This window comes from Orcinus orca, chromosome 9 (assembly GCF_937001465.1).
Source record: "Orcinus orca chromosome 9, mOrcOrc1.1, whole genome shotgun sequence".
NCBI classification, from domain to species: domain Eukaryota; kingdom Metazoa; phylum Chordata; class Mammalia; order Artiodactyla; family Delphinidae; genus Orcinus; species Orcinus orca.
The window spans coordinates 29,189,197-29,214,669 of NC_064567.1; the positions used below are offsets into that span (position 1 = coordinate 29,189,197).

At 40.4% G+C, this 25,473-nt stretch overlaps 1 protein-coding gene across 1 annotated transcript in view; it reads right to left on the reverse strand.

Moving 5' to 3' along the window:
- Positions 1-24,506, reverse strand: part of CPED1 (cadherin like and PC-esterase domain containing 1) — a 297,515-nt gene extending 273,009 nt beyond the window's left edge. Inside the window, exon 1 of the mRNA XM_033420398.2 lies at positions 23,286-24,506. Within this exon, the coding sequence (XP_033276289.1) occupies positions 23,286-23,534 (249 nt within the window). The 5' untranslated portion in view covers positions 23,535-24,506. The remainder of the gene's footprint in view (positions 1-23,285) is intronic.
- Positions 24,507-25,473: the final 967 nt, after the last annotated feature.

Consider the following 25,473-nt stretch of genomic DNA (forward strand, 5'->3'; position numbering starts at 1 on the left):
TGAGGATATGGGGAAGGGGAAGGGTAAGCTGTGACAAAGCGAGAGAGAGGCATGGACATATATACACTACCAAATGTAAGGTAGATAGCTAGTGGGAAGCAGCCGCATAGCACAGGGAGATCAGATCGGTGCTTTGTGACTGCCTGGAGGGGTGGGATAGGGAGGGTGGGAGGGATGGAGATGCAAGAGGGAAGAGATATGGGAACATATGTATATGTATAACTGATTCATTTTGTTATAAAGCAGAAACTAATACACATTGTAAAGCAATTATACTCCAATAAAGATGTACAAAAAAATATATATATATATATATTTTTGAATGCTTTCTATGTGTCAGGCATGGTTCTAGTCTCTGAGAAATACAATAGTGAAGAACCTGGATAAAGTTCTAGCTCTCACTGAGCTTACTTTTTAGTGGGAGGAGCAATAGACAATTAATGGTATCATGAAAGATAAGTTCCTGCAGAGATAAGATATCTGGTCAGGGCAAAGTGTCAAAGATGACCCAGAGGGCTTCCCTGGTGGCGCAGTGGTTGAGAGTCCGCCTGACGATGCAGGGGACGCAGGTTCGTGCCCCAGTTGGGGAAGATCCCCATGCCGCGGAGCGGCTGGGCCCGTGAGCCATGAGCCGCTGAGCCTGTGCGTCCGGAGCCTGTGCTCCGCAATGGGAGAGGCACAACAGTGAGAGGCCCACGTACCGCAAAAAAAAAAAAAAAAAGATGACCCAGATGGTCATGCTGCTGTTGCTTGCATGTGTTATGAATGTTTTGTATGAAAGACAATGACAGAAGAAAGATAATTCTTGGACAGAGAGAAAAGAAAAGAAGAGGTATTAAAACAGAAGTCCTTGAAGGTCAGCAGCAGAGGTGCTTTTTATTGTGAGTGGTAAATACGGTCAGGTAGGCAACAAGAAATAATTGGCAATGAAGATAAAAGTGGAGGTAATGCAACATGACTTATTATCTTGTTAAGTAGCTGGTAGGAAACCAAAACCTAGTTAGCAGTAGAGAATTTAAAAGCCAGGTCATGGAAGCAACCTAAATGCCCATCAACAGACAAATGGATAAAGAAGATGTGATACATATTTACAATGGAATATAACTCAGCCATAAATAGGAATGAAATTGGGTCATTTGTAGAGACATGGATGGACCTAGAGACTGTCATACAGAGTGAAGTAAGTCAGAAAGAGGAAAACAAATATCATATATTAACACATATATGTGGAATCTAGAAAAATGGTACAGATGAACCGGTTTTCAAGGCAGAAATAGAGACACAGATGTAGAGAACAAACATATGGACACAAAGTGGGGAAAGCAGGGGGATGGGGGAGTGGGGGGATGAACTGGGAGATTGGGATTGACATGTATAAACTAATATGTATAAAATAGATAACTAATAAGAACCTGCTGTATATAAAATAAATACATAAAATTAAATTTAAAAAAATAAATAAAATGAAGCTATAATTGCAAAAAAAAAAAGTTGGTCACTTTATACTGGTCTTTCTACCTAGGTACAACTTTGATGAACTTTGATGCCATTTACAAAAAAATCATAGCAGGGAAGAGGTGGATGAGGAAAACTAGACCTACTAAGATAAAGTGAGGATGTTTTCTTTTCTTGGTTTTCTGGATGGACGGGTACCATGATAGAATTTCAGAAGACCAGACTTCTACTACCTAAATCAGAGGATTTCCTAAGAACTATATGTCATGGTTCCCACAATGCAGAAAATAAATTTTGTTGTTTTTTTGGGGTTTTTTTAAATGGAAGCATTCAGTGACCTGGGTGACCATGCCACAAGAGGGAGACCTGAGATCTGTCTTAAGGAGGCATCTAATGGCACTGGGGGAACATTGGGCGGCAGAGTACTGCGAGGAGAGGTCAGTGAGTAAACAGAAAGGGGGCAGGATCCAACCCTTAAAACAATGACCGCCATTGAGGATACGACATAAACTAGTTAGAACCAACTAGATCCAAGATGGTGGACAAGTCGACTTCCCTTGAGCCTCAATAGACGCTCATTGTAATACATCAGCTAAATGACACACCCACAGGCACCATGACAGTTCCGGGGCCAACCATAAAAGGCCAAAAAGTGGGCTGTGGCCCAATTCTTGGCAGTTTCCACCCCTTCCCCAAAATACTGTAGTTGAAATAATCCTCTCACTCATTAGCCTATGAAATTACCCACCCCTATAAAAACCGACAACCCCATACCCTGGGGCCTCTTGCCTTCCAAAATGGCCCACGCTCTGTCTGTGGAGTGTGTATCTCCCTGAATAAACCTTCATTCACTTTACTCTGGCTCGCTCTTGAATCTTTTCCTGCGCCAAGCGAAGAACCCACACTTGGCGGCTGTCCCAGGGACTTGCCTGAGTCCTGGGATGTGACGATCCTCTTGAGCCCCACCTTCCTTCCTGCAACAGAAGGAGAGGCAGCAACAGGACAGTCGCACCTCACAGTGTGAGGGAGAGGTCAGGTACAGAGGATGAAAGCATTCCAGAAGTGGGGTGAAAAGTCCCAAAGAAAGGATGTGCTGTGAAGATCTTAAGTAAACAGAGAGCCTGTAAGCCTGACACATGAGAAGAAGAGAGGGGCACAAAAGAGGAAAACAGAAGAGAACAGCAGGACAGAGCCCGACCCGGCCATCCTAAGCTAGAAAATATTTAATGAGAGAAAACATCAAATTGCCTTTGTCCACTGGGAACATCTGAAACACTGAGACTTAAGAGATATAGTATGATTTTTGCTCGTCAGAAGAGACTTCCCACTCCACCTATAAAGTACGAAGCATATAACCTGATGGTAAGCCATGAGAATGCCTCGGCCATCTCTGTCTAATGCCCTTCTCTGCCCTCCCAACTCAGAACCACACCGCGCCTCTCTAAGAGGGGTGCGCAGTATAGAGCCTGTGTAGCCAGAGGAAGGAGAAGAGGAGTGCCTGGAGAAGAGCAACTTTCAAGACAGGAAAAAAAAAAAAAAAGGCCACTTCTCAGCTCTTCAAACCCCAGCCAATGTACAGACAGGCTGGGCGTAGCTTCAATTGGGTGCAGCTCATTCCTTCCCCGGGCTGACCCGCACACAGAGCAGGAATCTTGGAGATAGTGAGAAACTGAAAACAAACCAAGAACACAAGAACAGGGGTTTCTCCTGGAGTCCCTATCTGGAGTCTGCTGCTGTGATTGCTTGCCTCCCCACGCCTGCAGCTGCTGACTGCCTATCTCACCCCCCTGAAGTGCTCATCGATTTCAACCAACACGGAGGAGCTTAGATTGCCTCTCTGCTTCTCCCAAATTTTTGTTCCTCTTTTCTAGCTGTTTGGAAGGTCATAGTAAGCTTCTTTTTCAGCTTCCTCTGGAGGCTGTTCCTCCAACGAATTCAAGACTCCTTTCCTTGAGGTGCCACCCACGATGCACAGCTGTGGGCCATCGGTTTACTATTTGCTATAACTTTACAGACATAACAAAACCCAGCTGAGATTACAAAAACACAGGACTAGCTGGGAGATGGTGGTCATGATAACGTCCTTCGAGACATCTTTAAGAGTTAGATAAAGCTTTGAATGAGATCAGAAGAGAATGTAAATTACTTTTTCTTTCTATTTTGGATCAAATGAAAACCACTCTAAGTGTCCCTCTTTTGCCTTTTCTCCTTCCTTCTGCTTTCCTCTTTCTCTACAGTTCTTTCCCATTCTCAGTCTTCTATTAATCCGACACTTAATCACATAGAGCTTCAGAGGAGGAAGACGTTATTTGCTTTCCATCCTCAAACCCTGATAGCGTTTGCTGGTCTTAGAGTAACAGCTCCCCAGCCCCCTGCATCTTATCACAGTGTCAGCAGTAGTTAAAGGACATCCGTAAAAATATAACAAAATATAAAGTCAACAATTCCCAATTATGAAATACCAAGCAGAGGACAAGGAGAGACCTTGTTCTTTTGAAAAATGTTAAAATAATAGCAAGTCTCTGTCCCCCATGCCAAAACAAGGAGTTAATTCTGCAATTCAACCTTAAAATAGAAGTCCATACAAAGGCAACGTAACAGAAGGAAAGAACACTGGGGTCATTACAACAATATCAATACCTAAGCAGCATACAATCTACCAAACAGTTTAATGGATGCCAGAGACCCTGAATCTAAGTCAGAGGCTTTGCCAGCAACACCCCAAGGACTTCTGAATCCTGAGTTTCCATTCTACTTCCCACCCCACTCCCCCATTCACTGTCTACCGACACCACTTAAGCTGCACTAGGTGTACTTCCCTTTCCTCATCTGCAAATGAACATGAACCTCCCATCCTACTTTTCTCGCTGTTGTAAGGATCAAAGGAGACTCAAACAGTGAAATAAAATCTTTAGAAAATGTACAACCCCTCATAAATGTAAGGCGTATTTAAATATCTCTTAAAAAGTGATCACATTGGGACTTCCCTGGCGGTCCAGCGGTTAAGACTCTTGTGCTTTCACTGCAGGGGGCACGGGTTTGGTCCCTGGTTGGGGAGCTAAGATCCCGTGGCCAAAAAAAAGCAATGGCATAAATATCACTTTAAAAATGATAGCATAGGGCTTCCCTGGTGGCGCAGTGGTTGGGAGTCCGCCTGCCGATGCAGGGGACACGGGCTCGTGCCCCGGTCCGGTAAGATCCTACATGCCGCGGAGCGACTGGGCCTGTGAGCCATGGCCGCTGAGCCTGCGCGTCCGGAGCCTGTGCTCCGCAACGGGAGAGGCCACAGCGGTGAGAGGCCCGCGTACCGCAAAAAAAAAAAAAAAAAAAGATAGCATAAAAGTGATCTTGACAAATTAAAATATTTTAAATTGTTAAAAGATAAACTGAGGCATATTTAAAATTTTAAGAGTTCATTTGAGCAAAAACCCATTCCAGTTGGACTGCACCAAACCTGAAGTGATTAGGAATATTCCGCCAACGGGAGCTGGGGAAAGACTTATATAGAGAAAGTATGGAAGCAGAGAAAGGAAATTATTGATGAGCTGTAGCCTAAAGCCTAGCTGGCTGTTTGTGACTGGTCATCCTTGGCGTTTTGATTTCGGAACCCTGAGCCATTCACAGAATTAGATTTTGGTTTGCCTACAGAGGCCCACACAGCCTCACAGCCACCTCGGTCTAATGGGCTCCTTGTTTAATTAATTTAACAGAATTAAGACCCTACAAACTTCAGTCAAATGATTTCATAAGGGTTCTGTCACAAGGAGAATATTAAAGGGCTGTGTTTATATATTAGGGGCATTAAAGCATTTAAAAATAATCAATGGATCACCATTTCTACTATTCTTCTCTGCTAAAAATCCAGTGTCAGAGCAAACATCTCATTATGAAAATAAAATATGGCCACTGACACCATATACACAATGGACACACTTTTTAGATTTGGGTGCCAGATAAAAATTAGGCAGTATGTTCATTGCACAACTAAATATGATTTAATGTCCTATAAATAAATTCACAACCAGGATACAAAAAGCCTTTAGCAAGATTATATTCCCTCTTTGGGTCTTAGAAATATGGTCACCATTGTTTGCTCTTAGGACCTTCCATAGGACTTACCTATTAACTTTTACTCACTTCATTCTCCACTTTAATCCTATTCCCTTCTCTGCACTGTCCCTACTACAAGGCTTGCTGCACATCCTCCCACCACCCATCCTTCCCAGTTTATGATCTCGACTCTCCTCCTAGCCATGCAGTCCTCTCAGCACTTCACCACTGCACACACTAAGACCCCAGGCGTCTGCATCAGGCCACCATGAAAAAACTTGTGGTGGCCAGCCAAGAATCTCTTCCAGCACCATGGCAAATATGCCCTCCCCTGGATAGAGAGTCCAGCCTAAATGAAACACCTGCTGGATGCAAGGACAGAATTCAGGCACTGAGATGGCGATTAAGATTCTCCATCCACTGTCGATCCAGTCACCACATTCATACTCCCAGGAGAGGTTCCTAAGGCCACTTCAAGTGTCTAATATTGTCAATCCATGCAGATAGCATCCCCGGCTCCTTTCGTCTCCCCTCAGCGCTCACATCCAAGTAGCAACCAGTTTATCTGGATTCTCCCCAGAAATCCAGGGTCCCCATGAATTGCACAGATGGTTAAGGATGGAAAGCCAACACATTCCATGCAGGTGGTCCTGCATCTCCAGGGCAGCAAAGGTCAGCTCCAGTTCTTGGGTGAATGAAAGGCTACAGGATAGAGGCACACATCTCACAAACCCAGAGGAACTCTGCCTCACCCTACCCATGTGGGGCTCAAAGTGTTAAAAAGAATGGGGGAACGCGTGTTAAACATCTAGACACCAAAGTCTGCAGAAAGGAAACATCCTGCCTTATATCAAATGTGTAGACCAAGTCTCCTGAAGTGCACATTTATGCCTTGGCACACATGTTTTGCTTGCTTACTCTGAGCACCCTTGTTCACTCAGAGTGAACAGAGTAGCTGTTCACACTCTATGGTCTCCTCATCTTGTCCCTTCAGCTCCCTGGCCAGTACCAATACACAAGCTTGAGGACGACCCTGGGTAACTCTCCTCTCAGCCTGACTGAGCCCTAAGAGCCCTCTTCTCTGTGCTTCCCCGTTAGAAGCCTCCACCCAGTCCACCCTGATCTTCTTCGCATTGCCAGATGCTGTACCATCACACCACCACCTCATAACACAACCTCACGTATTCCTGCCAAAATCTTAGAGCTCTCCAAATTACACACCCATTCTAGAATGTTTAAGTATCTCATGGCCAACTTTTTGCTTTAAAAATCAAAAATTGGCAGGAAATGACAATATCCAGTAATACCACAACATAAGCACTATCTTTAGAGGAAGGAATAAGACATCATCTAATACTGTTATCAAATTTTCAACTCCCTAAACTCTATAATCCTTTCCGTAAGGGATTGCAGAATATCATTTTTTTTTTCCTGTGACTGGCTAGAAAAGTAAGTTCTCTTGCTAGAAGTCCAGTTTATTTTTAAAGGGTCCACCAGATGATCTCATAGGTCAGGCCTAAAGAAGAAAGCACCTCTTCAAACACAACAGATTGCTTTGGTTTTCTCAGGAAAGCAGGAGGTAAGGACATCTTATAAATGGAGAAGGACCTGGATGAACCCGGAGAAGATCAGTGTTTAAGAACCCAACTGAAAACCCAAAAGAAGAATTTAAGGACTGCTGGCCACCACAGGAAGGCCTGTACTGGACACACAGCGTGAATTATACGAGTTCCCATTCATCCATTCATTCAACGTTTTATGTGCCAGGCATTGTGTAAACTTGATCCCTGCCCTGATCTAACTGCCAGTAATTTATTAGAAGGTTTTGTGTAAATGCTAGATTTCTCAGGGAGTGGTTGCATTATTGCAAGTACTTGGTTACTTTGTTCAGGGTTTTGCTAAGAATTGTGCTTAAGATCATGTGCACATCTTTGGATGATGAGACATCCTCCCATTTATATCACAGAGAAGGGCTCCTTTTAAAGTGTTGTTATTTTATATTAAAAGCAGGAGACAATTCTAGCTTCTTGAGGTTTCTATTTCTGACAGAAGATATTTTCACAAATACATTTTCTCTGCTCTACAGCAAACAAGTGTGTTTAAAGCAGACATAGTATTACTTTAACCATTGTTTCTTTAAAAGAAAAGTAATCAGCTTACCTCTTTTTGCCTCTATACTCCCCCATGAAAAAGAAAATTAACTGCTCCAAATCTATCTGCTCTAAAAATAGCTTATGTATAGCGCTAAAATACATGGATAAATAGGGTTAGCTTATGTGTAGGAAGCTTCAGATGTGTTATTAATTTTCACTATTTACTCGGAAAAAATAATTAATAATAAATGGAGGAGTGAGGAAAAACCCATTTGAAATCACTTCTGCCCTCTGGGTGTGTCCAGTAGGGAAGGTTTACTGCTCAGTATGAAAATCGACTTCCTGGCTGATACTTTGCTAAAGTCAGGCAGTTCCTGCCTGCCACATAGAAGTTAATTTCCTGTTCCATTTTTCCTGAGGCATCTGTGCACTTTGGCTAAATTAATGCTAGATTTTCCACTAGGAAAGAAGCAGGTTTAAGGCTGAAACTATTGGAATGCTATTATACTTCCTATCACTTGTTAAAGAAACAGTGAAACTCAACTGTGACAGTGCCAATTTGGACTCCTAGTGGCATTTTCAAAAATAACTATAACCTGACATCTGTATAGCACACTATACTATAAGTTTTTAAAGAAAAGAAGGAGTATTCCTGGTACTCACAGTTATGCTGTATATATGCACTCTTCTCCCTCAGAGGCGCCAAGTGCAATGAGAATATTTTCATGGCCTTATTCTTTGGGACGTGTTAAATTAATTGAACAAGTAGGCCTGTAGACTGAGGTGGCTGTAATGCCAGTGGTCTATATAAGCAAATCAAAGTGGAGGTTTTGAAACTGACACTTAAGGACAACCAATCACAAGCAGAAAAGGAGGCTTTAAGTTGTGGCCAATCGATAATTTCCTTGCTCTGCTTCCTTCCACCTTTTCTCCGTAAAAGTCTCTCCCTGGGCTCGTGCCCTCGGAGCGTTCCTAGCCACTTCAGGTTTGGTGCTGCCCAGTTGGAATCTACTTTTGCTCAAATAAAGTCTTAAAATTTCCAATGTGCCTCAGTTTACCTTTTAACAAATGTGATAATGTTTAGTCGCCTGCCTTTTATAATCTCCATGTTTTCCAAAGCATTCTGCCTAATTCGTGCCTAACTTGATCCCATATCATCCCTGTAACAGGCATTCCCACCCACATGCCGCAGTCCACGAAAATGAACCCCAAAGGGTCACTTGTCCATGGTCACTCAACTTTTCAGCATCGGTTCCGGGTCCCCATCTGTGTGTGTTCTCTTTTGCCTGGAGACCGTGAGTGGGGCGCAACAGGATCTGCCTCAGATACACAGACTTTTAACAGGTGGTTCAGGAGGTTTCCAGAAGTCTACACCACCAGCCCGACACCATCCACTTTTTCTTATTGCAAAACCGACGAGAAACACCAGGATCCTGGAGCAATATTACTATTTAAATAAATTCTCCTTTCTTCCCATAGATTAGTCATTGTCATCAGGCTTTTTCCCTTGCCTGACTCTCCCATCCTGAACTGGCCACTCTTCCCCAGATGTCTCTCTTAGTCATAGTCAGAATGGCAGCAGATACCGGGTTCTTTTTGTCAAGATCAGCTGTGAGGTATGTTATAAGATATTGGCTATATTGGCTATAAAAAGAATTAAAATATCAAAATTTGTAATAATTTACACTTTATAAATCAGGGAACACGTGCTGCATGCCCACTACTTGCAGGCAAACACTTTCTTGAGTGGGAGAAGAAGGAAGTATTGTGCACAGCCCTGGAAAACCAGTGGAATGTGCCTGCGTTTGATTGCACTGAGAGTGTCAAAAAGAAAAGTGACAGACGGTTAGTATAGGACACACTGCTTTAAACATCTGCCTAAGCAAAATATAACGAAGAAAGCACATAGGCTGAGGATCAAAAATATGTACTATACGTGCATTATTGAAACAAATATAAGCCCTTTAAAGTGCTTGCTTTTGTGGTCAGAGCTTAAACCCAGCTTCTCAGGGGCAAGAAGGACACCATAATTTATTGAACACCAACTCTGGTCGGCCACCACGCTTACTGTTTTCAAACACATAATCAGTTTTCACAAGTAAGGCTTAGTTAGCTTCATTTTTCCAATGAGAAAATTGAGAGTTTAGAAGTCTAGGTAAAATTTGTCTATGTGCTATAGCTAGTAAATGACACATCTGGAATTTGAACCAATGTGTAAGAAAGCCCATGTTTGTTCCACAACATTCTGATGCTCTATTAGACTGCTTATTCCGTATACTAAACAGGTTTGGGGTTAGAAGCCTTGCTGGGGATGGTCAGGTCTGTTCTCCCCATCAATATGCAGAGTCTCAGAGCCTCCCCCTTAAAGAGTTCTTCTGATTGGGTTGCAGTACAAGCAAACTGGTGGGGGGTTCTGTTCAGAGTCCCCAAGTAAGGATTAGTGAAACCAATGCAGTTCCATTTCAGAACACGTTGATAGGACCCATTCTGCACTTTCAAATTCATGTGCTCTTTTTAATTATTACTTTGGTTCATCTATTAAGTACCCAAAGCCTCTATTAGTGAATTTAATTGAAAGTTGAATAAATTTTTTTCATTAAGATCCTTATATATAAACAAGACTCAATCAATACGTCTTCTATCATTATATTCCTTTTTTAACCCTGTGCCTGATAACCAAGATATTTTGGTTTGCATTTTGAACAAGTCTTTGTAAAGTACAAAGGTTGACAAAAGACTTTTACCTTGCAGATTTCCAACTTTGGTATAGTTTCTGTTAGAGAACACAAATCCTATTTTAGAACATGAGCTCATCGTTTTAGTGAGAATGGCTCCCTAGAAAAAATATCCAGTGGAAACCAAACAGAAAAGTAAAACCAAAACATTTTTTCACCCCAAAGGCCACAGACTCCAAGTTGATAATAGGAAGCAATTTTTATAATGTCAGTGTATCCAGTGGTTTCCATTTCAGAGGGTTTATCTTATGAGAGTTTCCAATTCCATTAGAACAAGAAACAGAATTGCTTACAGAGAGAAAGGCAGAGGCTGTTGCCACTATTGTGCAAAAAAAAACCAAGAGAGAATGACACCTATAAACTGATTAATTCCTTGGTTCAAAGGAAATGTAACATAACTTGCTTAAATATGAGCTTCATCAAGACTTCATTAAAGTTTGTCTAATGTAAGCAAATTCGAATTTGTATAAAATTCTCTCAGTATGAACGATTTTTCATCCATGTGCATATTTCACTGTAAAAATTTAACATAGCTCTAATCAACTATCTCAGAGAGAGACTGGTTCAAGATGGCAGAGTAGAAGGATGTATGCTCACCCCCTATTGTAAGAGCACCGGAATCACAATTAACTGCTGAACAATCGTCGACAGGAAGGCACTGGAACTCACCAAAAAAGATACCCCACATCCAAAGACAAAGGAGAAGCCGCAGTGAGACAGTAGGAGGGATGCAATCACGATAAAATCAAATCCCATAACCACTGGGTGGGTGACTCACAAACTGGAGAACAATTATACCACAGAAGTCCACCTACTGGAGTGAAGGTTCTGAGCCCCACGTCAGGCATCCCAACCTGTGCGTCCGGCAATGGGAGCAGGAATTCCCAGAGAATCGGACTTTGAAGGCTAGCAGGATTTGATTGCAGGACTTAGACGGACTGAGGGAAACAGAGACTGCACAAAATAGTGTGTGAATCAGGACCAAGGGGAAAGGAGCAGTGACCTCATAGGAGACTGAACCAGACCTACTGCTAGTGTTGGAGGGTCTCCTGCAGCAGCAGAGGGTGGCTGTGGCTCACTGCGGGGACAAGGACACTGGCAGCAGAAGTTCCAGGAAGTACTCCTTGGCATGAGCCCTCTCAGAGTCCGCTATTAGCCACACCAAAGACCCAGTAGCCTCCGGTGCTGGGTCACCTCAGGCCAAGCAACCAACAGGGAGGGAACTCAGCCCCACCCATGAGCAGACAAGTGGATTAAAGTTTTACTGAGCTCTGCCAACCAGAGCAACACCCAGCTCTACCCACCAGCAGTCCCTCCCATGAGGAAACTTACGCAAGCTTCTTACATAGTCTCATCCACCAGAGGGCAGACAGCAGAAGCAAGAAGAACTACAAGCCTGCAGCCTGTGGAACGAAAACCACATTCACAGAAAGATACACAAAATGAAAAGGCAGAGGACTACATACCAGAGGAAGGAACAAGATAAAACCCCAGAAAAACAATTAAATGAAGTGGAGATAGGCAACCTTCCAGAAAAAGAATTCAGAATAATGATAGTGAGGATGATCCAGGACCTTGGAAAAAGAATAGAGGCAAAGATCGAGAAGATGCAAGAAAGGTTTAACAAAGACCTAGAAGAATTAAAGAACAAAAAAACAGAGATGAACAATACAATAACTGAAATGAAAAATACACTAGACAGAATCAACAGCAGAATAACTGAAGCAGAAGAATGGATAAGTGACCTGGAAGACAGAATGGTGGAATTCACTGCCATGGAACAGAATAAGAAAAAAGAATGAAAAGAAATGAAGACAGCCTAAGAGACCTCTGGAACACCATTAAATGCACCAACATTCACATTATAGGGGTCCCAGAAGGAGAAGAGAGAGAGAAAGGACCCGAGAAAATATTTGAAGAGATTATAGTCAAAAACTTCCCTAACATGGTAAAGGAAATAGCCACCCAAGTCCAGGAAGCGCAAAGAGTCCCAGGCAGGAAAAACCCAAGGAGAAACATGCTGAGACACACAGTAATCAAATTGACAAAAATTGAAGACAAAGAAAAATTATTAAAAGCAATAAGGGAAAAACGACAAATAACACACACGGGAACTCCCCCATAAGGTTAAAAGCTGATTTCTCAGCAGAAACTCTATAAGCCAGAAGGGTGTGGCATGATATACTTAAAGTGATGAAAGGGAAGAACCTACAACCAAGATTACTCTACCTGGCAAGGATCTCATTCAGATTCGATGGAGAAATCAAAAGTTTTACAGACAAGCAAAAACTAAGAGAATTCAGCACCACCAAACCAGCTCTACAACAAATGCTAAAGGAAATTCTCTAAGTGGGAGACAAAAGAGAAGAAAAGGACCTACAAAAACAAACCCAAAACAATTAAGAAAATGGTCGTAGGAACATACATATCGATAATTACCTTAAACATGAATGGATTAAATGCTCCAAACAAAAGACACAGGCTTGCTGAATGGATACAAAAACAAGACCCACACATATGCTGTCTACAAGAGACCAACTTCAGACCTAGGGACACATACAGACTGAAAGTGAGGGGTTGGGAAAAGATATTCCATGCAAATGGAAAGCAAAAGAAAGCTGGAGTAGCAATATTCATATCAGATAAAATAGACTTTAAAATAAAGAATGTTACAAGAGACAAGGAAGGACATTACATAAGGATCAAGGGATCAATCTAAGAAGAAGATATAACAATTATAAATATATATGCATCCAACATAGGAGCACCTCAATACATATGGCAACTGCTAACAGCTCTAAAAGAGGAAATCGACAGTAGCACAATAATAGTGGGGGGACTTTAACACCTCACTTAAACCAATGGACAGATCATCCAAAATGAAAATAAATAAGGAAAGAGAAGCTTTAAACGACACAATAGACCAGATAGATTTAATTCATATTTATAGGACATTCCATCCGAAAACAGCAGATTACACTTGCTTCTCAAGTGTGCATGGAACATTCTCCAGGATAGATGACATCTTGGGTCACAAATCAAGCCTCAGTAAATTTAAGAAAATTGAAATCATATCAAGCATCTTTTCTGACCACAACACTATGAGATTAGAAATGAATCACAGGGAAAACTATGTTAAAAAAAAAAACACATAGAGGCTAAACAATATGTTACTAAATAACCAAGAGATCACTGAAGAAATCAAAGAGGAAATCAAAAAATATCTTGAGACAAAGGACAATGAAAACATGATGATCCAAAACCTATGGGATGCAGCAAAAGCAGTTCTAAGAGGGAAGTTTATAGCTATACAAGCCTACCTCAAGAAACAAGAAAAATATCAAATAAACAATCTAAGCTTACACCTAAAGGAACTAGAGAAAGAAGAACAAACAAAACCCAAAGTTAGTAGAAGGAAAGAAATCATAAAGATCAGAGCAGAAATAAATGAAATAGAAACAAAGAAAACAATAGCAAAAATCACTAAAACTAAAAGCTGGTTCTTTGAGAAGATAAGCAATATTGATAAACCTTTAGCCAAACTCATCAAGAAAAAGAGGGAGAGGACTAAAATCAATGACATTAGAAATGAAAAAAGATAAGTTACAACGGACACCGCAGAAATAGAAAGCATCCTAAGAGACTACTACAAGCAACTCTGTGCCAATAAAAGGGACAACCGGGAAGAAATGGACAAATTCTTAGACTGGTATAACCTTCCAAACCTGAACCAGGAAGAAATAGAAAATATGAACAGAGCACTCACAAGTAATGAAATTGAAACTGGGATTAAAAATCTTCCAACAAACAAAGGCCCAGGTCCAGATGGCTTCACAGGTGAAGTCTATCAAACATTTAGAGAAGAACTAACACTCAACCTTCTCAAACTCTTCCAAAAAATTGAAGAGGAAGGAACACTCCCAAACTCATTCTATGAGGCCACCATAAGCCTGATACCAAAACCAGACAAAGATACTACAAAAAAAGAAAATTACAGACCAATATCAGTGATGAATATAGATGCAAAAATCATCAAAAGAATACTAGCAGACAGAATCCAACAACATATTGAAAGGATCATACACCATGATCAAATGGGATTTATCCCAGGGATGCAAGGATTCTTCAATATATGCAAATCAATCAATGTGATACATCATATTAACAAACTGAAGGAGAAAAACCATATGACGATCTCAATAGATGCAGAAAAAGCTTTTGACAAAATTCAACACCCATTTACAATAAAAACTCTCCAGAAAGTGGGCATAGAGGGTAACTACCTCAACATAATAAAGGCCATATATGAAAAACCCACAGCAAACATCATTCTCAATGGTGAAAAATTGAAAGCATTTCCTCTAAGATCAGCAACAAGACAAGGATGTCCACTCTTGCCACTATTACTCAACATAGTATTGCAAGTCCTAGCCATGGCAATCAGAGAAGAAAAAGAAATAAAAGGAATACAAATTGGAAAAGAAGACGTAAAACTGTCACTGTTTGCAGATGACATGATACTATACAGAGAGAATCCTCAAGATGCCACCAGAAAACTACTAGAATTAATCATTGAATCTGGTAAAGTTTCAGGATACAAAATTAATGCACAGAAATCTCTTGCATTCCTAGACACTAACAACGAAAGATCAGAAAGAGAAATTAAAAAAACAATCCCATTCACCATTGCAACAAAAAGAATAAAATACCTAGGAATAAATCTACCTAAGGAGGTAAAAGACCTGTACTCAGAAAACTGTAAGACATTGATGAAAGAAATCAAAGATGACGCAAACAGATGGAGAGATATATCATGTTCTTCGACTGGAAGAATCAACATTTTGAAAATGACTATACTACCCAAAGCAACCTACAGATTCAATGCAATCCCCATCGAATTACCAATGGCATTTTTTAGAGAACTAGAACAAAAAAATCTTAAAATTTGTATAGAGACACAAAAGACCCCAAATAACAAAAGCAATCTTGAGGGAAGAAAACAGAGCTGGAGAAATTAGACTCCCTGACTTCAGACTGTACTACAAAGCTACAGTAATCACAACAATATGGTACTGGCACAAAAACAGAAATATAGATCAATGGAACAGGATCGAAAGCCTGGAGATAAACCCAGGCACCTATGGTCAACTAATCTATGACAAAAGAGGCAAGGATATACAATGGAAAAAAGAGAGTCTCTTCAATAAGGGGTGCTGGGAAAACTGGACAGCTTCATTTAAAAGAATGAAATTAGCACATTCCCTAACACCATACACAAAAATAAACTCAAAATGGATTAAAGACCTAAATGTAAGACCAGACACTATAAAACTCTTAGAGGAAAACACAGGAAGAACACTCTTTGACATAATCAAAGCAAGATCTTTTTGACCCACCTCCTATAGTAACGGAAATAAAAATAAAAATAAACAAATGGGACCTAATGAAACTTAAAAGCTTTTGCACAGCAAAGGAAACCATAAACAAGACGAAAAGAGAACCCTCAGAATGGGAGAAAATATTTGTAAACGAATCAATGGACAAAGGATTAATCTCCAAAATATATAAACAGCTCATGCAGCTCAATATTAAGAAAACAACCAACCCAATCAAAAAATGAGCAGAAAACCTAAACAGATATTTCTCCAAAGAAGACATACAGATGGCCAAGAGGCACATGAAAAGCTGCTCAACATCACTAATTATTAGAGAAATGCAAATCAAAACTACAGTGAGGTACCACCTCACACCAGTTAGAATGGGCATCATCAGAAAATCTATAAACAACAAATGCTGGAGAGGGTGTGGAGAAAAGGGAATCCTCTTGCACTGTTAGTGGGAGTGTAAATTGATACAGCCACTATGGAGAACAAAACGGAGGTTCCTTAAAAAATTAAAAATAGAATTACCATATGACCTAGCTATCCCACTACTGGGCATACACCCAGAGAAAACCATAATTCAAAAAGACACATGCACCCCAATGTTCATTGCAGCACTATTTACAATAGCCAGGACATGGAAGCAACTTAAGTGTCCATCAACAGATGAATGGATAAAGAAGAAGTGGTACATATATACAATGGAATATTACTCAGCCATAAAAATGAACGAAATTGGGTCATTTGTAGAGACGTGGATGGACCTAGAGACTGTCATACAGAGTGAAGTAAGTCAGAAAGAGAAAAACAAATATCGTATATTAACACATATATGTGGAATCTAGAAAAATGGTACAGATGAACCGTTTTTCAAGGCAGAAATAGCGACACACATGAAGAGAACAAACATACGGACACCAAGTGGGGAAAGCGGGGTGGGGGGCTGGTGGTGGGATGAATTGGGAGATTGGTATTGACATATATATACTACTATGTATAAAATAGATAACTAATAAGGAAAACATCAAAAAATAAAATATATGCAAGTAGATTAATAAAAACAAACAAAAAAACTATCTCAGAGAAATCCACAAGCATTAAATGCTCATCATTAGCCCAAACAATTCTAGGAAAATCACATACCTGTTAGTATGCTGAAAACATCTCCTGAGAGACTCCTATACATAGACCTCTGTCTTTAGATGCCATCAGCTCTATTTTAGAATATTTACATCCAAATCTGGTTAAAATATAAAAACATGTAAAAGGAAAACCTCAATTTTTGTCAGAATGTGTTAAAAAAATGGAAATTGCTTGAGACAAAGAGGGGTTAAATGATGGTGACAGAGAAGCCAAGAGGGATGGAAGTATTTAGCGAGGCATATAGGTTAGGAGAGATTTTTTGTTTTGTAATTTATGGTAGATACTTGAGGATGTTTATTTAGAGGAGAAGAATCCCAAAGAGACAAATGAGCTGAAGAGAAGAAGAGAGCTGTATAATAACTGATGAAGGAAATTCAATGTAGCAAAATGCAAGATCGTTACACTAGGCAAAAGTGCAAGAAATGGTACAGGAAGGACTTCGAGGAATATTGGTACAGGGAAAAGACAGAGTGGAGGACCTGAGAGTTCAGTGAAGGCAAAAAGAGAGAAGGGCGGAGTTCCTCTCATCTCCTGGCCTCTGCTTTAAAGAGGACTGTCTCTGACCCTTAAACTCATGATTCATTTATTTATTCATTCATTGACTAGATATTTATTCAGTGCTCATGAGATATCAGATACTGTTTTGGCACTGGGGATGTAGCAATAAACCAGTCAAATAAAGTCGTTGCTGTTAAGGAGCTTATATTCTATGTAGGGAGACAGATAGTAAACAAATAGATAAATATTTATTCAGTGTCAAAAATCTTAACCTCTTTCCCCTACCCTACACCCATCTCATCTCTCCATATCCTCAGCTACAACGTGCGGATAGTGCTAGCATCGTAAATTAAAAAAAAAAAAAAAATTCAGCCCAAACCGAAGACCTTGCTTAGAGGTAAGCAGGCCTCACTCTGAGTGACATTATCATCCTCCCTAGGTTTTATCTTGGTTCTAAAGGCTCATTTTACTGCGAAAAGGCAATAGCTTAGAGGCTGGAGAACAGGGAGAGAAACTCAATGTATCTTTCATCTCAGACTCTCCTTACCCAAGTACTTACGTTCACTGCCAGCAAGAACTCATTGCTCACCTACTTTGGGAAGGCCAAATGTTAGGGTCTATAGAAACTACAGAGATGGGTAAATCCTCAAAGAGATTAAACAATAATTATCCTGATAGTTAATACTAACTGAGCACTTCCTACCCGCCAGACACTTCAAGTGCTTCACATGATTTCTCTCATTTAAGCTTCACGGTAGTCTTGTAAGGTGATAATATATGCATGTTCGTGTGAGGAAAGAAAATCCTGAAGAGGTCAAGAAATGTTCCCAAGGTAGCAAGGTAACAAGTGCTATTGATTTGACTTGAGAGCTCACATGCTGAACCATTCTGCCTCCCCAATTTTATTAGTTTCCCAGGGCTGCCATTACAGAGTACCACACACTGAGTGGCTTAAAGCAACAGAGATGTATTGTCTCACAACTCTGGAGGCTAGAAGCTAGAAATCAAGGTGTCAGCAGTGCCATGCTACCCCTGAAACCTGTAGAGAAATCCTTCCCGGCCTCTTCTGAGCGTCTGGTGGTTTGCTGGCAAGCTTTGCAGTCGCACAACTCCCATCTCTAAAACAGCATCTCAACTGGTCTGCCTGCCTTCAATTCGATCCCATCCAGTCCACTCTGCAATGTGCATTCTGGAGTGTTCTCTCTATTCGTGCCACGTTTTGCTTTTCATTCTTTGGGGGTTCCTTGTTGCCTTCAGGACAGAATCTACACTCCTTATCATGCCCACATTTCCGACATCTATATCCTGCTGAACTCTCTACTTCATCTATTTGCCTTCTCGCTCTGCTTCCCTCAACACATCACATACATACATACACACACACACACACACACACACACACACTCTTTAATTTCTTCTTTGCAAATGCAGTGTTTTCTGCTTGTAATACTCTTTTCTTTCTCTACACTTTCTAGTTCCTTCTCATCTTTCAAAATGTTGCCTTAAAGTTATGGATTCCCTAACATTCTCTTTATTTACTTGTCTGTCTCAGAGTGCTGTATATTTCTGTATCACCAGTACCTGACACAGTGTCTGGCAAGTATAAATTGTTCAACAAATATTTACTAAATAAATGAAGAAAATGAATGAATGAATGAAAGGGATGAGAAGGAGAAAAGGTAAAGATGAAGGAAGGGGTTTTTTTCAGTTGGAGAGGAGAGCTCTCAGTGAGATAGGTACAAATATTTCATTTAAAGAAAGTGATGCTATTTCCCAAGAGTAGGAACATATTTAGAAATTCTCTGTGGATTTTAGAAAGCAAAATTAGCACAACTACTGGATCAGACACTAGATCACCCTGCCCTACCCCTCCAAAGGGCATTACTCATGCCACTGTTGTGATCATAAAGCTATGGACACTTTTCACCACCGTGCCCACCAGAGACCTGGACGCTCCTATGCACATTACAGATTGAAAGGAGGGTCCACCCTGCTTTTACCTGGCAGCACTGCACCCACCGAGGCGCTGGCTCCCCCATGGCCACCCAGAGAATCCATGCAACACTACTTAGAGGTAGCATGGGACCAACTCTAACCAATGAAAGACAGAAGAAAGAGAAAGCCAGGAGACAGATAAATTGCTTGTCCTTCTTGCCCTTTTCCCCCGGTGCCTGTTCTGAGATGCAGTAGTTTAATACGGCCTCTCTGGAAATGTCTCTCGATAATTCACCCATTTGTGTTTGCTCTCCTTTTTTCTTTATTTCCCCCTCTCTCATATTCCTGGGATTGCACCAACCAATACAATGTTATCATTTAAGTGTTTGCCATAGGTTCTGTTTTGGGAAAACCTAGACTAAACAAGTAATTTTTAGAATTTTCAAATGCTAAATATATCATGCATTATTAGAAACAGAAAAAGATTAAATAAGAAGTATTTGTAGTGAAAACATTCACTTATCTGCATTGGCTTATTGTTGGACACTGGGAGAGTAGTTGTGGGGAACTGTCACTGAAAATAGTCAAGAAGAAATGGAGAACAAAGAGTCAAACAACAAAGAAATAGTCTCCTTGTGGAACATCAACAAGAGATAATCAGAAACACATGGCTATGGTGAGTACAAATATATTCCCCAAAGAGCTAAGTTTCCATTAAAGGAGCATTTACCAAGGAAATTTTCTTCCATTGTGTCTGTTTATAATTTAATGTGCTTCCTATGTTATGGAATATTGAAATGTTAGATTCTAGGAAAATAAATAAATCTATTGTGTGACCTACTTCAGTGAAGAGAACTCAAATTGTCTTCAGTTTATATATTAAGTTGAAATAATTTTAAGACACAGCACAAGCAACTAATATTGGGAGAAAACCCAGAAAAAATGACAAAATTACATCTGCTTAGCAAGGCTGTTTGTAAAGCTCGAATGGAAAAAGGAATCTGGCCAGAGGAGGGAGCGCACTTCCTCACTACGGAAAGTTGGCATATACCATACTATGATCTCAATCTGTGCTGAAAACAGTTTTAGACATTGAACCAGATCCCAGTTACAAAGGTGTAAAGAGCACAGTCACTTACCTTTAAATATTTGCTACTCCAGAACGCTCTGTTACTTGGCTGGTAAAGCATAAAAGGTCCTCTCTTAGAAACAACTACAACCAAAACAACTGGGAAATACTTATTGCTTATTCATGAAAGTATGAAAACTATGATTTGAGAAATACGCTATGAGTATACTTCGGTTTCAGAATGTCTATCCCTGCAGACACTATAGCATTCACTGAAATAGTTTTTCAAATGTCTTCTAGTGGATTTGTTAAGATTTTTTTTCCTTTTTTAGATTTATAAACTCAGACCCAACTTTTCCTGAAGGGGCAATGAAAGTTGAAATGTACTGCTTTTTAAGCATTGTCTTATTTCCTAGTGTTTCTTTAGGTCTGAATATCTGAAGAGGATCATAGTTTTTCCCAGAGAACAGCACATACATGTACACACATTTTTTGCATAAAATGCTTGGGTTTGGTAGACATCTTATACATCCAAATACTTTCTGGAATCCATGAACCTGAGGTCAAAACCAGCTGTTTTAGGTAACTTTAAAAGTCACCTAAAGATGGATGGATACAAGTAAGGGAAAGCGCTAGTAAAATGAATATTTTGGTTTGCCAATAAAAGTAATAACAAAACCCAAAATTTATAGATAGAAACAATGCATCTTCTATAAAATGCCTAAAAAGCTATATTTTAGGTCTTGAGGAAAATCTAGGTAGCATCTTATCAGTTATCTTTTTAATGAACTTCTTAAGTAGCTGTTTTTGAGAAGGATCTATGTATGTACTCCAAACACATTTCTTTCTTCACTTTAGCTGTCTGAAAGAATATTTAATCTTCAAAAAGTGATTATTATATGATTCTTTTCTGGAACATATATTACAAGGAGAACTAATTTATATTGGATTTTAACTAACTTCCACATGATACTTTCTGTCTAATAAAAACTGTCTCTAAACCAAAGGCTGGCCCAAGTTAAGTTGAAAATAGAAGTACATGGCAAATGTTTGGAAATTCAGTTTTCATATCCACTGAGCTTCTGAACTATAATTGTGACTTCAGAATCTTGCTTACAGTTAAAATATTTAAGACTGTGGAAAAAAATCATCATGTGTTAGGCATTTTTTGTGAAGAACATTCTAGAGTGAATGTTTTACACGAGCAGCCAATAAGTTTCAGATGGTTTATAAGTGGCAGGAGGTCCAAAGCTGAAATGGAATTTTCTGTGACAGCCTACAAATAACAGTTAACATATGCCTAAGTTACAGTCAAAAACAGGAGTCACCGTAAAGTCAAGTAGTGAGTAAGAAAGGCCGTAAGTTAATGAATAAAAACCTTTTTGTCCAAAGTTCTTAGCAAAAATTTTAGGTACTTAAAGAGCAAAACCGTCTCAAATATTTTTAAAGAAATTATAGTTATTGGAAACAAACAAGAAGTGACTTTCAAAGTCATAGTTTACACCCATCATAAATTTGATGTATTAAAAATGTAGATAAGAGTTAAGTTAATGCTGGTATAAATTAACAAAAAATATAAATTCTTCAATTAATTTAATATTTGATTCACACTTGCCGTTGAAGTTTCATCTCGATATGTTTCTAGTGATATTATCTGCTTTTTTGTCCTATTTCTTGGTCAAGATATTTCTTGACATTGTTGATAAAATAATCACTCAAAAGTCTTCACATTTTCTTTGTTCAAACCTGATATTATCTCGTATTTCAGTATGTTCTTACAGCTGTGGTTTCACAAATTGTTATCAGAGCTTTGAATTTACTTTTTAGAGCATCTTCCCTGCAGTAGGGACCAGGTGGATGTATCATGTCATAACGTGGCCTGCCTAAACATCTTTGAGTGTCATCATACCTACCTTACCTAGCTCAAAAGGTTATGAGTCTGAAATGAAATACATAAAAGAATTTTTTAAACAAGATGGTGTGGTGTTAGCAATAATGGTAGCAGTAAGTGTTGGTATTCAACAAGAAATTCTGCTCCAAACACTAACCATGATCATAGGACCTACCTAAATCTACTCTAGATATAAGATAGTACTTACAGATTCCTAAATTATCTTGCTACACTATTGCATAGAAATCAGTGGTTTTGCTATCATGAATATGTGTGTGTGTTTTTGTTTCTTTTCTAGACTGGATTATTTTAAAGGTCTTCATTTCACTAACAGGCATGAACAGAGTGGTATATTAAAATAGAAATTCTGTGTATTTACTTATGTTTCGTGTTTTTCCAACACTTGACAAGTAAGATTAGTAAAGTTAATTAGAATAGTATAAGTATGGAATAATCTGTATTTTTCTAATTCTATAAGCAATAAAATGCCGTGTCAATTCTTTTGAAGAAGCCTATTATACTATTTTTTAAGTGCTTCAAAAAATAAATGTATTGCTTTAGAAATGTGACAAATAGACTTAACCAATTATAAAATGTAATTTTGCAGTAACTTCAAGTCTGGAATGGTCTGACCACTCATACTGACTGCCTTGAGGAAAGAGACACTCAACGTTTACCAAATTTTATGAATATTTGATTTTTGTTCCTGAACTGTAAATCTTCAGATCTCTCAGAATCCCTGTATTTTAGAAAGAATTCACATCATTCCCATCTCCTCCAAATTGTCTATTTCATTTAGCTGAAATGAAGTGAAATTCTGAGAGAGAAAATAATGACCAGGACTCTCTGGAAGTAAACGTAAGAAGTTTAAGCTAACATGTGTTTCACTGTCATAAGGTCACTGTCTGGACTGTGTATACAGTCTGATCCTTTTCAGACCTCATGGAAGTTAATTTTAGTCTTACAGAAGGGACAGAGAGAAGCAGACTGCTATCTTTGCGGAGAATGTCAAGGTTAAGCTTATGACCGCCTTACCTTTCTGACTTCCTGTGCCTTATCGGAGAGAAGTAAGCACTGCTTGTCCAGGGACAATCCTTCCTTGCATCTGCTTGCCTGGGTTTCGGTGGGTGTGTTTGGGGCAGCCTCAGGGACAGCAGCTGTGAGCTTCCTTGCCCCCCGGAATGTCAGGGTCTGGTAGAAGAGACAGATTGCCACCACCAAGCCCACCAAGAAGGGCCGGGGGCAAAATCGCCGACGACAAAGGAACACTGGACGACAGACCATGACCAGTTCAGCTTCACTTGGCCCCTGTCCACGTTGCCGGAAAAGTCATAGCAGCTATTTTTTGTCAGCATGAAAAACACAAATCTGTCTTCTTTTTCGACAACTTAAATCAAATCAAGATAGCTCCATCCCCACTTAAGAACTTTCCGAAGTATCCTGCCAAAGAATCATCGGTCCCAAAAGTCTGCGGCGGTTAATAAGAGCCCTTCCATGGATGACAGTAAAAAGTGGTTGGCCTCGGTTAAAAAAAGACATCAAAATAATAATAGTTGTAACTAATAACCTGAGCGTACTCCAGGCTGTCAAACTGTTGCTTCCGGTAATGCCTTATTTTTCACAACATCCTTAAGCTCACAGTGAAAGCTTCACAGGAAAAGAGAAACAACACCAAAGTAAATCTGGAGTCTAAAAACAGCACCGGAGAACGCAATAGGTTTATACCATAGTGCCTGTTGCACGGCTGGAGGCGGGCCAGCTTGCCTTAACAGTTCCTCATTTTTCCTCCGGTTTTAAAGCTGTCCTGCTTTCAGCCTTTCATGTTTCTTAACTGCTTCCCTTCTTTCCATTTTAAACTGCCACTTTCCTGTAAGCCTTCCCGGCTTTTAACAGAAAAAGGGAATACAGGGTCTGAAGGGACATGGTTACCATCCGCGGGGTTTGCCTTGTATTTGTTTCATTCCGTTTCGAGTTCAAAGTTCTACGTACTTACTCAGTTTTCATCCTTTTAGCCAGAAAAAAAAAAATACTTTCCATGATCCCCTAATGGATTGCTGATCAAAACCACTCGGAAGGAAACACCCAGTCGTATGACTCCAATTCATCTCCCACCCACGGACACACTCATGCAGGCACACAGAGCCACACGCGCGCGCCGGCCGCACTCGCTGAGGGGAGCGGGGAGCAGGGCGCAGGGAGCCGGGCGCGGGGCCCGCGGGCAGCGCAGCCACTGTCCGGCGAGGGGGCGGGGCTAAGGCCCGGGCTCTTAGGTCCTCGGGGGCGGCCGGAGCGCGCCGTTAGCCCAGGATCAGAAAGGGTGGGCTTCCCCAGACTGGAAACAACATTTCTCATTTCCCCTGAAATGTGACTGTCCACCCAGAGCTGTAGAATTTTAAATACATTATTTGATATTTGACCCCTTCTGTTTTTTTTTTCTAATACAGCATTGGAAAAACAAATAGCCCTTCGTCAGCTGATGTCAAAGGTCGAGGGGGAGACTAGAGCAGGCTCGGTGAGGGAATTGGGAGGATCTTCACTCGAAAGAATTACGGTCACTCTTATGGGGATAAGAGGGTCACGGGTACTGTCTGGACCTCAGAACATGAAAGTCTGTTGTATGCACTGATTCCACTGGAAATGATCTTTTTCTGCTCAGTACCTAACTCATATCACATTATTGCTCCTTTCCTGGACTAGGGCTGAGTCTTTCAAAGGCTAATTGCCTGACACTTCACTCCCGTGATGAGTGGACTATAGCAGACGTTGGTAACTTTCGGTCATCAGAAAGGGGTACGCAGCACGCTTTGTTCAGAAGTCAACTCAATCTAATGCTATACAGACTGCCACAAGGAACCCCTAACAGGGCAAGTCTGCAAACTCCATCCACTTTTGCTGAGTCGGCTCAGGGAATGCCATGGAGAAAGGCAATCTGTCCAGTGCATGTTGCTCACGTCTCCCAGCCTTTGCTTTGCGATCTCTGGACACCCAGGACTGGCTTAGGCTCACAGCAGATATTCTTCCAAGGCTCTTCTAAATAGGTTTTGTGACCTGTTTCTGACCAAAACTCGTTCTTGTGGGCTGAGGTTCTCCTGTGAGGCCACACCTCTAAAGTGATCCCATCCCTTAGGCACGCTGTCAGTCACTCGTATTTTGTGAGACGGAGCGCCCCCTACGGGTGCCTCGCTATTACAGATTCAGAGACAAAAGGTCATCTACCTTCTCG